A 12,786-nucleotide genomic window follows, 5' to 3' on the forward strand; every position below is an offset into this window, starting at 1 on the left:
AGGTTTTGAAACCCAAACATAATGGTTATTCTAACACACACACTAAACTATACTAAGAACCTTTGACAAGAACCAATAATCCCCGGCAGCGGCGCCAAATTTGATCGAGGCCGTACCCGATACAAATAATATAACAATTAAAACTGCAGTACTAGGAAGTGACTCCTAGGTCATTTCCCAAGGATTATCTTTCAAGCAAAGTTTCAAACACCTTATACCCACACACACAATGGGGTTTTTGTTGTTGGATAGTATGATAAATCAAATTCTGAAATAGTAGTTAAACAATGTAATAAAACGGCTAAATCCCTTTGGTTCGTTTGTTCACAACTCAATCCTCGGTTTCAAAAGATTATTTTCAGATTCAAACTATTAACTTGCGAATTTGTTGGAATCAATTAACTAAGCGATAATCAATTCAAAGTTCCAGAACCTAAACCTCAAACTAGGCGAAATAAGTATAAGCATGACACGATTAACAAATTCACACGAACTAAGCATTCATGCCCTAGAGAGAGTAAATCAACTAAGTGGAGATAAACTCAACCAACTAGTTTCTAAACAATGGTATTAAGCAAACCATATTCAGAACTAAGATAGAAGAAATCAACAATAAAGAAACCGAAAATGCATTAATAACAGAACCTCAAGAGTTGTGATACATTACCAAAGGAACTTAGTCCATAAATTTAGCCTTCCATGGCAATGGAAGAGCAAACCGAAAATGAGAAAATGAAGAGCAAACCCTAGCAGAGCACAAAGAGGGAAAACCGAAAATGTGTGTTTTTCAAAATGAGGCAAAGTAAAAGTGTGTGTGTTTGGAGTGGGGAATCCGAATTTAACCCCTCCAACACACATAAACCAAATTGGGCCTAAACAATGGGCCCAAAGCTAAATTACAATAAAAACAACTCCTAAATTAAAAATACAATCTTCACTTCAACACATATCCTCGACTTCCATAATGCCCAAAATGCCATTGGTGCCAAATGTGATATGAAAACGATAATAGATTTAATCAGGCCAAATAATCCCAAATTAACCCATTTTAGGAATATTAGTCCAATAAAGTCTAAAACACTAAACCATGTGAAACAAAGTCAATTAGGCACCAAGAATCATGAATCATACTAAATTAAGGTTATGAATAGTGTGTAATATATTGCTCATCAATAGTTTTACTTATATCTTGTCCTTGACAATAAGGATGGATGATGAAAATAATATACCAGTGAGGATGTAGAATGACAATAGGTTTGAATGGGTCCGGGTAGCACACTATTCAGATCCACCATACTATTTTATTTTGGGACTCATACCCATCTCAGACCCACGTAGATATTTGTCGAGTCTAGTATTTGGGGGTCCTAAGGGTACTCAACGTATCAATGAGTACCCATAAATTCATATAATATTTCAAAATTACAAATAATTTATAAATTTGTTCACATGTTTCCTACTATAATCCAGGGTGTGACAATAAAAAGAAGAAGAAAATTATAATAAGAATTATAAAACACAAGTGCATAATTCATAACTTCAAATTGTACTTAAATACAATTCTTTTTACTAAGAATATAATTTCAAATAAGATAATAATACATGAAATTTCTAGGATCCCTCCATCAACAACACTTGGGTCAATTGGTTCCTGCGAAATATAAACATTCAATTTAAAGATATAACAATTAATATTGTCACAAACTTTATACATAAGAATTTCAACAAATTTACTAACATCATCGTCATCATCATTATCATTTAGTGCAGTATTTGAAATAAAATTGAAGTCCACTTTTGATCTGAAAGATTGTGAAAACAAACGAGTAAGTGTATCAAAAATAAAGTTTTATAATTTATGAATAATTAAACCTATATAATTAAATGTAATAAATTACACTACCTCAAAAATAAGTCCATAGTCAATCTTGAAGTCACATCAAGGCCTCCAATTTATGTGGGTATAATTTACTACTATGAGGAGTAAGGAATCGATCACTAGTATTGAATGCAGACTCCGAAACAATAGTGGAGATAGGAATTGCTAGCAAGTCCTTAACAATCATTTACAAGATAAGATATTTTGCCCCCTTGTCTTCCACCAATTTAAGATGTCAAATTCACATTTAGTTCTAGGCAATAATGATTCCTCTAAGTAGTGGTCTAACTCTGACTTGCAATTTCCTGAATTGTAATTTTCAATAACATACTTGTCAAAATTTGTATCGTCATCTATTCTAGAGTTCATGATTATATTTGATGTTGAAGATGAAGAATTAATCTCATTATCCTTGAGATCTCTACCATACTCTATTACTAAGCCTTGAGAAATAGACTTCACCTTTTCCATTTGGTAATATGATTGAGTTACATAAAATTTTGGAAAATAAAAAGTCATTAAAGCCCCATTATACCTAGGATCTAAAATGGTGCCTACACCATCACACTATTAACAACACCCCAATACTTATCAAATTTTTCCATCATGGTTTTGACCATTTCATGAATAATGATATTTGTCAAGTTAGACCACTCTATCAATTCCATTTTAATTTTACATAACTTTTGAAAATAAACATTTGCACTCAGATATTTTGTGTTAGAAAACAACTTCAGATATCTTATAAAACAACTTCAACCTTCCACAAATTTCACTCGCCATCTCTCAATCATTTTCACTCGACACATATTTATATTGTTCCACATATTATGACAAGTGTCTAAAAATATCCTTATACTTTATGGCAACACTAGACATTGAGAATGTAGAATTCCACCTAGTCTTGCAAATAAAAACAAGCTTTGTCATATGGAATATTTTCATCTTCATATGTCTCTTGGAATTTTTCTTTTCTTTTAGGTGTAGTTGTTAAAAAATCAACACTATTTCTAAATTTTATAATAGCATCAGAGATAATAGATAACCCATCATTAACAACTATAATCAAAATGTGTGTAGAACACCGTATGTGAAATAAATTATCACCCATAATAATGATCTTAGTGAAATCTTCCCTAGAATGAACCTTATCATACTATCATTTGTAGTGCAATTATCTACAATTAGGGTGGATAACTCTATTTAAATTCCAATCCATCTAACATCGAAACAAGACATCACCAATAACTTTGACAGTATGTAGAGCATACATATATATAAACCTAACATTAGAATGAATGTTTCAATATTAAAGATATGAACCATTAATATAAAACAAAAGTAACAATAATAAAATTAATTTTAGCATTATTATCTCACAATTTGACTTTATAGGACCCATGAATCATCAATGTAATGAGGAGTGAAAATCATGTAACCTCTGTTTTGATGACTAGCTATCCACATATCAGTGGTGATTGCAATACGACTTGAATTTTTAGACAATAACTTCCTTGTAATCTTCTTCTCAGACTCATAAAGGTTCATTATGTCACTGTTGATGATGTTAAGAGAAATCCCCTTAAATGAAGGTTGTAGAGATACACAAAATTCTTTAAAGCCATAATGATCAACCATTGATAGCGGGTACTCATGGAGAATAATCATCTTGACAAGTTTCATCCTTGAAACATCTTGGATAAAAATATAAGGACCAACAAGTATTTATCTTTCCCTTGTTTCTCAATTTTGGGCAAGCATTGTCTTATATCTCAAGTTGTTCTTTATGGACAACTAGCAAATTATTTAGGCAAGTGTGATGTTCCTTGCTTTTATGCACCAAATAGTTTAGTATGAAAATGATTGCAAACAACTTTCTCTTCACCACCTATTACCACCAACTCAAAAATAGGTGAAACAAATTTTTGTTTTTTCACCTCAATTTCTTTTCTAGTTGAGTATTGAGTATCAGATTGATTTGCACTTGTTTCCATATTCATATAGGTTGAATTTGACTCCTATATATTTGATGGAGTTTGCACAATAGAGTCTTCTTGGGTAGAATTAAAGTCTCGTGGATTAAACATTCTACGTATAACAATAACAAAATTCAGTCACATAATAAGAATAAAGTTCAATCACAAAATGACAAATGAGATTAAAAAAAGAATGACAATAAAATTCAAAAAAAGAAGTAAACATATTCTCAAAAAAGAAAAAAAGTAAACACATCATTATTAATTTTCAATCTTATAGAAATATATAGTTGAGAAATACATGTATTTTAAAATAAGCTCTGTTATCCATAAAGGAATACATGTTATTTTGTGCACCTTGTTCCTATGAACATATGTTACTAGATAACAACATATTCTCCGAAAAAAGAAAGAATAAATCGTGACACTCACCATTCTATGTTGTTTCCATTGAAATTCTACTCACACCCCAATGTGGAGTGGAGACCTAGTTTCATGGAGAAGGATTTGCCTCATTACTTGAAACAAAATCTAACCAAAATCTAGCTTTCAAAGAAGTGATTAAATTGTATTTTTTGACAATGATGAGTGTACTTTCATAAATTTAATGTTGTTTACCGTATCTTCATTCCTTTATGAGAAAACAAGTCAATATAAGAAACCAAACCAAAGTTTAAAAAACCAAGTCAATTAAATAGGACACAATGAATTATGAATGAATGTGTTGATGCCATTAAACAATTAAGAAAAGCAAAATATTTTGTTCTTAGAAAAATCGAGAACAATCAAATCTCTATTAATAAATATTGCTTCTAAATAATGAGAAAATTCATAGATTTAGCTATAAACCAAAATTCTTCCATTTCAGATCATATAATAGCTTTACCTCTACCATTAACATGGACATGTAATAGTTTGAAGGATACTAACCTCTAATTATTGATGATGTTGGAGAGTGAATGAGTGATGGAGAGGGAGTGAGGGAGACAGAAGATGAGGTGGATAAGGAAAATAAAAGAATTAAGATTTAGGAAGGAACATAGTTGTTGGGGTTAGAAATTAGAAAATAAGGAAATCATGTCATGCTTACTATATATAAGAACGAGTATGGGTATCTATAGTCTGGGTACCACATTACCCAGACCAACCCTATTTAATAGTGGGTCTGATAAATACTCAACCCCAAAATCCACGGGTCTAAAGCATAGACCTAGACTTAACTCATTGCAGATATTTTTTGCGGACACCCACAGATTCAGGTACTCATTTTCATCCCTAAACTAACATAAATGAGACAAGGATGCACTATTAGAAAAATCGGCTCAGCCCATTGGTTCAATAGTAAACCAAATATTTGACAGGTCCGAGTTTCTCATCTAATCAGTTTTATATCAAAATTGAGATAAATCAATTGGAATAAAGCCTAAAACAAATCATATAGAGTGTCACAATTTTTCTGAGCAATCATAAGTAATGATACATAGAGTGACACAATTATTTCCTCTATAGTTCATTTTTTTCTTCATTCCCAACCAAAAATGAAAAGGCCTTATTCAATACAATTATAATAATTATCATTAATTATATAACTAAATTTTTTTGACAATTTAAAATTTATAAATAATTATTAATTATATATGACATCATCTTAATGAATTAAACCAATTAAGCATTATTATATGGAACACTTTCCATTGAATCTATTTACTATTTTAGTCTTCTTAATAGGCTTATGGGACACAATGAATTTATGGGTGGTTGGTAAAATGAGCTATTTTGGTTGATAGTGGTTTAATGGGCGAGATGGTGGTTGTGTTGGTACTTGTGGGTGATTGTATGAGGCCTCTTATCTCTCTTCGCCCAATTTTGTGCTTTGGTCTCATCAAAATCTGGTTCACTAGCTACCTTTACCAACAAGGTTTGAATAGTCATGCAAGGATCAAAGAAAGCCTTCCATAAAAGTTAACTTTCTTTTTGCCAGTTATATTGTAGTTAATACTTTGCAAATCAGAAAAATCTTTTATTGGTATTTAACTTCACCATATAATAATATACTTATGTGACTATGTCTATGATGTTCCACATTCAAATTCACATAATTTTGTTAAAAAACTTGCAATCACTTGCTAACCAGTTCCAAATTGGTTCTGGTTCTGACTTTCAAATTGGGAAAAAAGATTCAAGCACATGAAAAACACTTTAATTTTCAACAAAACAGAAAGTTCAAGTTACATTCCTACATAACTGCAAAAACACATTTCATAAAGTGAATAATGAGGTAACATGTTGACAAGGAAGGCAAAGAGAAAAATGAATATATTTCACTCCAATCTTGCCCTAGTCACTGAAAATAGCAGATGACATTAAAATTCACTCCAACCTTACCCTAGTCAAAAGGATGCATACTGCTCCATTTTTGCAACTTGAACTAACAGGAAAAGAAGAAAAACACTGGAATTAGTAAAACTATATATATCAGGTGAAGGAATTTAACAAATTGATCGGCAGATTTGCTTAATCGCCAGATTTTCTGTATTCGGGCTTCAGTTCATATGTGCCTTGATTAGCTCCTTTGTTATTGTAGACACAGAGATCTTTGAGTATATCTTTCAGAAATTGCTGCACAAAACATGGTGTAGAACCAACACTTTACTTAAAGCAAACACTGATAACTAAACAAAGATTATGTAAATTAACTGTGTCAAACAAAAACGAATACACACACATAGCCATCATCATATTTCCTCACAACAACATATATGAACAATAAATCACCCAAAAGTTCTCAGAATATGATACATACAACTTATTTAAACATATAAGTCCATCTAGTACATTAGTTCAATACTTCAATTACATATGAATCTATCAGTTGGATCTCAGCATCAACCCCATATGCAGCAAACACTTCAAATGGTTGGTATTTGTTTTATATAAAGATCTTAATGTTTATGTCCAAGAGTACTAACCTTTTCATGACTGCTCCGTGAAATATTTCATTATGTAGAAACTAAAAGTGGATATTACGGAGAAAGATATTAATTAAAGCACATACCTCAGGCTGGTCAGTTTCTTGTATGAGGTTTCTTAAACTCCAATTTGGTTGTCGTTCAAAGAGCTTAAACACAATCTCTTCCATCTCACCTCGGTCCCTTCTTGTTCTCTTCATTTCTGTTCCTCTGGCTGGAGTTTTCTTCTTATCCTAATCCACAAAACAAAATCTTCAGTTGCATCTGAAGTAAAATTAAAACAAGAAACACATACATAAAACTGCATAAGCCTAGTAATATGAAGTTCTCAACCACCTCTTCACCCCCTCTCCTTACAGCTATACACCTATAGTCCATAGGTTTGGTATTTTATATAGGGAATGAAAACTTAAGCTATCTTTCTATCTCACTAGCAACAAGAAAAAGAAAACATTTGACAAACTGAAATTGGTCAGGGAGAAGAATAAGCCATTTACACTCGGTCCAGAAGCCATAATGATCATCCCAGGCATTGGCCTCATATGAGCACCATTGTCATTGTCAATAACCTGAAGATAGAATTCAGGAGAAGTCAGAGGTAAGGGAAATGGATGCAAAAATAATTGGATCAATGCCAAAATCGTTGGATCAATGCCAAAATAGTTGGACCAAAGCCAACATCATTGGATCAATGCCAAAATCGTTGGATCAATGTCAAAACCGTTGGACCAATGTCATAACCTGTATCTGTCTATTTTTGACCATATATTTGTTTGTCCTTTCACGGCAGAGTTTCCCATAGAGCTCAAGGCTTTGATTACGGGGCCTCATGTCAAACTTGTTCAGTATTTTTCCCTCTACAGAGATCTTTCCTACATTACAACAGAATTTCAGCAGCAGCATTTAATTTTTTTTGCCAAATTAGTTTTGACAGAGGAGATTTATGACACACTTCAGGTAAAAACCAAGAATGCCAGACCTAGTTTAACAAGCTATACCCTTATTATTACAGTCTCCTGAATTTAAAAAATAAAAAATAAACGATCATATGTCATTAAAGAATACAAAAATGAACGATCATGTCATAGAAACCAAGAAACAGACAAATCAAAACAAAGACAGTACATTAACTAAACAAAACTTGCCAGCCTCTTTGCATATCCAAGAAATTCCCACAAATAAACATTCACTAAGATTACGAAGAAGAAAAGGGCAGTAGAGCACTTATCCAATAAAAGAGTTAATTGCAAAAAACTATCCTTGAAAATTCTCGCACCCTCTCCAATCAAAAACATCTTACATAAGGCTAAGTTCTATAAACTATCAGGATAAATAGAACAGTTATGAGTCAGTGAATCACCAAAAAACCAGAGTCTACACTACACATCACACATGTCCAGCATTTGAACAGTGCAAATGACTGCTACTTGCTAGTCACAGAGCCAGAGAAACACATAACATAAACATAAATTAGGAGAAAGAGCAGTCTGTTGCCTGCAAATTGACCACAAAGTCACAAACTATTACTCGTTAATCACTTCCGTTCAAAAGAAGGACTTCATCTTAAATGGAGCCTTTAACTTCCAAGGGGAACCTTTGGAATAAAAAAATTGTCCATGTTGGGGATGAATAAGGAACTGAAAACAAGATTTACAAGAAAATATTTCAAAGCAGTCTGTAGTCTGAACCCTACCATCCGCTGAAGAAGAGGGACAAATAAAGTCAAGCAAACTAAAGAAGAGACTCCACCTCCAGACCTTCTTTGTCACTAGGGTGTCAAAGAAATTTCAAGAAATAGAAGAATTCTTCAAAATATAACACCTGGAACGAGGATGATTATGCTAGGAGAATTAATAGAAGAAATTTTCAAAATATAGCACCTAAACTGGGAAGGTTATGCTAGGAGAATGAATAGAAGAAATAGAAGAAGTCTTCAAAGTATAGCACCTGGACCTTGGATGGTCATGCTAGGAGGACTAATGATAAAGGATAAGAAAATGGCCAACAAGCCACAAGTCCTTCCAAAATATAACACAAGAACCATTGTCAAATCTGAATGAGTCTTTTCATAGGATAAATAAATTTTATAAGTATCTAATTTGTCATTTAGCAAGTAGCATATTCAAATGCACATTGCATGATCCAACTCAGAGTCTAGAAATCACAACTCCTGGCCTAAAGAAAATTAACTGAGATCTCTTAACCAAGGAGCATAATGACAGAATCCCAAACCAATGTAAGACAAGTAAACATTTTATTCTTAATCTTATTCATTTGTATGCAAATGATTGTCAAATTTTACTATGCCACGTTGACACCTAAAAAATGGCAAAAATCTAAATCAAAGAATTTTTTTCTTCACTGAGAAATTCCCTTAAAATATATACCAGTTGAAAAGAAACTACAAGAATTGCAGAAGTTGAAGAAAGATATCCTTTGCAACAAAGCTTGTAAAGAAACTCAAGGATAGTCCATCTTGAACAAAAATAAGTAAATAAGCAAAACCTGGGATAGTATAAAACCAAATGTAGCATCAAAATTTAAAGCAGTGTGTAGACATACCCAAAATGTAAAAGGGGAAGGGCACATAGCTGAAAGCACACGGATAGGAGGACTATTAGTCCTCACATTTACTGATCAATAAATTGATCTGCATTTTAATGTCTTAACTTTGTATGAGTTCTCAATATGTTCTCTGCCTTCAACCTCAGTTTTCATAGATTATGACATGGAATCTATTTATTTCAAACTAAAATGTTAAGAAAATAACATCTTTATTTCACTACATTGTTTCTCCAAATTGAAGGTCATTTCATGAGAGTGGGATATGAGAAAAATACAGGGACATTAAAATTTTATAGGTTAACTTATAAAAGAAATATACAGCTCAGAATGTTCAAATAATCTCAGTAGTGATATGTCAAATCAAAATATTAATTAAAATCTTTAAGTAACCACAGTTCCAACCACGCCAAACAACTTTCAATACACGTGGTCACTGAAAATTAATATTTACCCTGTGGTGTGTCTGAAAATACGGACATGGGAATGAAGTCTGTAGTCATATCCATGTCATAACATTTGGGTATATTCCCAGCTTCAGTTCCAGCCAACTCCATAGTAAACTGTGGCATTTTAACTAAACAGTCAATTTAAAGAGGAAACCAGAATGGGAAAAAGTGTCATTCATAATTACAAATCAAAATAACTATTTTTGTATGATAGCACGCAATATATCCCTATCTGAAGTACAAAGATCAAGCAGATTTTCAAGCAATTCAAGAAGTAAAAGAGGGGTCAAGTGTACAAGGCTCTCACTTAGTGGGGTCTAAGGAAAGTAGATGTACATAACCTCCTCACAAGCAAAAAGATTGTTTCTAGTATTTGAAACCATGACCTCCAGGTCATAAGGCAAGCAACCTTACCATTGCACTGAGGCTCACCCTCTTTCAAGCAATTCAAGAAGTGAAGCAGAAAGTTGGTAAGCATGTAGAGTTTGCTTGGTTGAGCGCAGAACGTGGAAAATAGAGGGTGTGATGAAAATGATCTTCAACCAAATATATGGCTAAAATGAAAATGGATTACATTTTATTTTCTGGATTCTTATATTTTTGTTAAAAAAAGAGGGAACAGTGATTTCCGTTCACCTTCCCACTTTATAGTGCTATGAAGTTTTTTTAACGCCTTGAATTAAGAGGTTCATAATACACCTCACTGAAGAAAGGCCAATACCTTAAGAAATAGGAAAACAATAAGTTAAATAATCAGGCTAAATTTCATAGGAGAAAAAACGAACAAATTTCAGAACCCAATGCCTAGCATGGTCAACTATCTTTTTAACATTCTGATTATCTTCCTGTTTAGCACTACAGTTAGGAAGACAAGCTGTGCTTTTTGAGTTTTTCTTCGGTTATCCACAAGGCGCTAAAGGACATGCACTGCACTAAAGGGCAATATGCCTCAACCAGAAAGAGGTGCTGTGCTTTACGGGCACTTACCCTTATGCAGTAAACTTCCTGGCGCCTTTGATTATACTCCCTTAAATTCCATCAGCCCTTGACACTTTTCATGAACTCATTTCAATCCATTTTGGCAGGACACAATAATAACTAGGGTAAAGAAATTAAACCAAGTCGTGTGGAAAAATATCCAAGGCACTCAAACAGATTTACATTATGTAATATCTCTTCCTTTTCTTTTTGTTATCTTGACAAAATATGATTTCTTGACAGTGAAGGAAGATATCATCACTACCCAATGCTCACCATTCATCTATCATATCAGATATAACTCTCCTAAATAACCCTATAATGTAAAAATAAAAAACGAACAAATGCACGAGACTCCAACCTAGTGTGTGTCTGAGAGGGTAGATGTAAGCAAACTTACCGTAAGCAAAAAGTTGTTTCCAGGATTGGAACCAGTAACCTCATGTCGGTCACTAAATAGCACCTATGATTTTCTTTAGCTTGGTGATTAAAGATTGGTTTTCTTTCATGTCTCTTAATGAAAATCTTCTAGCTCTACGTCTTCAGAGTCTGTTTTCTAGTTGGTTTGAGGAGGACAATGGAGGAAGGGAAATGCTTCGAAACCATGAAATATACTTGTGACATGGCTCTGAAGCCTTCCCATTCCTTCCCCTCAAAAAAAAACTCGCTAACACACCATGAAGCTTGTTTAGTTTCACGTTTGGAACATTTTTAGAATAGTAAAAAACACATGCAATTGAATGGTAAGAGGAAACCCTAGAAATGATGAAATGAAAAGATAAAATAAAAATGAAAATGGAATAGTAATAAAAGGAAGAGAGAACGAGTAATGTAGTGATGGAAAAAGGGAAAAAGAAACCTGAGGAGAATCATCATCGTTAGAATTGAGAGGATCAATGGAAAGAACAACCTTGGCAATGGGAAGAGAAGGATCATCAGAAGGTGAAGATCGGAGGGAGCGAGAAACTATTGAAGGGCACTTCAATAACCACACAGCTCTCTCTGCTTTCGTTGTGTCAACATAGGTATTGTTGTTATTGGTGGTGGTGGCTTGGTTATGGTGCTGCTTCGTGTTGATATTGCTGCTACCTTGCTCCTCCATAACGACGTGGAGGCGGAAATTTGTGGCGGGGAGAAGAACGGAAACGGTTCTGTTATTAGTGTTTGATGTGTATGCATAATGTGTCTATTATATGTCATTAACAAAACAAGATTTGTGGAAACAAAATGTGAAGAGATTGATTTAATCATGTGAGTAACACTCGTTCAAAGCACAATTATAAAACAGATAGTCATACTTAGTATTATTATGATTTTCTGATTGATTAAAAAAAACTTAAAATTTAATTTTTAAGTATTTTTCTAACATTCATAATTCATAGCTTATGACATATGAAGTGACATTAACTTTTAATTTTGAGATAATATGTCATCTCTTAGAAAACTTGAAAGATATTAATTTTTTGCTTATATGTTGGAGATATTATTGATAGTACAAAAAAAAAACAACTTTTTTTTTTGCCTAAACAACAACTACTACTTCACTCTTATTATCAAATAGAATGTAATATGTACGCGCTGACCATGTAAAGTTTTATATAAAATCATTCCATATTGGTGTTACTTTTATTTAAGAATTAATAATAATTGAAAATGAATAATATATTATGTACAAATAGTATAAAAAACTTTTACAATATGACTAGATATATCTTTTTCTCTCTCAAATAAACTTATAAAAATATAAAACATAGAAGGAATGGAACTTGTAAATTGGATAAGAGAGATATATAATTTAAATAATAGTGTATTTTTAACTCATGTTGTTAGTCTAATAATATAAAAGTATGATGGATATTTAAATATTGGATAAGGTCAAGATTCAATCCATTCTTATGACATATTCTAGAAAGAAATGAGTATTCATGCACCAAAAGTTCTATTTGAGTGATATATATTTAAAAAATCAATCA

General features: G+C 32.6%; 1 protein-coding gene across 2 annotated transcripts; it reads right to left on the reverse strand.

The window, feature by feature from the left end:
- Positions 389–12,006, reverse strand: LOC109359288 (general transcription factor IIF subunit 2). 2 transcript variants are annotated; one of them, XM_019603902.1, is made up of 7 exons: positions 11,673–12,006; positions 9,841–9,949; positions 7,566–7,696; positions 7,322–7,393; positions 6,911–7,057; positions 6,346–6,474; positions 389–406 (listed from the first exon to the last, which is right to left on the reverse strand). In XM_019603902.1, the coding sequence occupies exons 1-6, from the start codon at positions 11,913–11,915 to the stop codon at positions 6,370–6,372; spliced, it is 807 nt and encodes a 268-aa protein (XP_019459447.1). In that variant the 5' UTR covers positions 11,916–12,006; the 3' UTR covers positions 389–406; positions 6,346–6,369. The 2 variants fall into 2 exon arrangements, with proteins under 2 accessions (XP_019459447.1, XP_019459446.1); XM_019603901.1 differs by lacking the exon at positions 389–406 and having other exon boundaries at positions 6,148–6,474.

This window comes from Lupinus angustifolius, chromosome LG11, assembly GCF_001865875.1.
Source record: "Lupinus angustifolius cultivar Tanjil chromosome LG11, LupAngTanjil_v1.0, whole genome shotgun sequence".
NCBI classification, from domain to species: domain Eukaryota; kingdom Viridiplantae; phylum Streptophyta; class Magnoliopsida; order Fabales; family Fabaceae; genus Lupinus; species Lupinus angustifolius.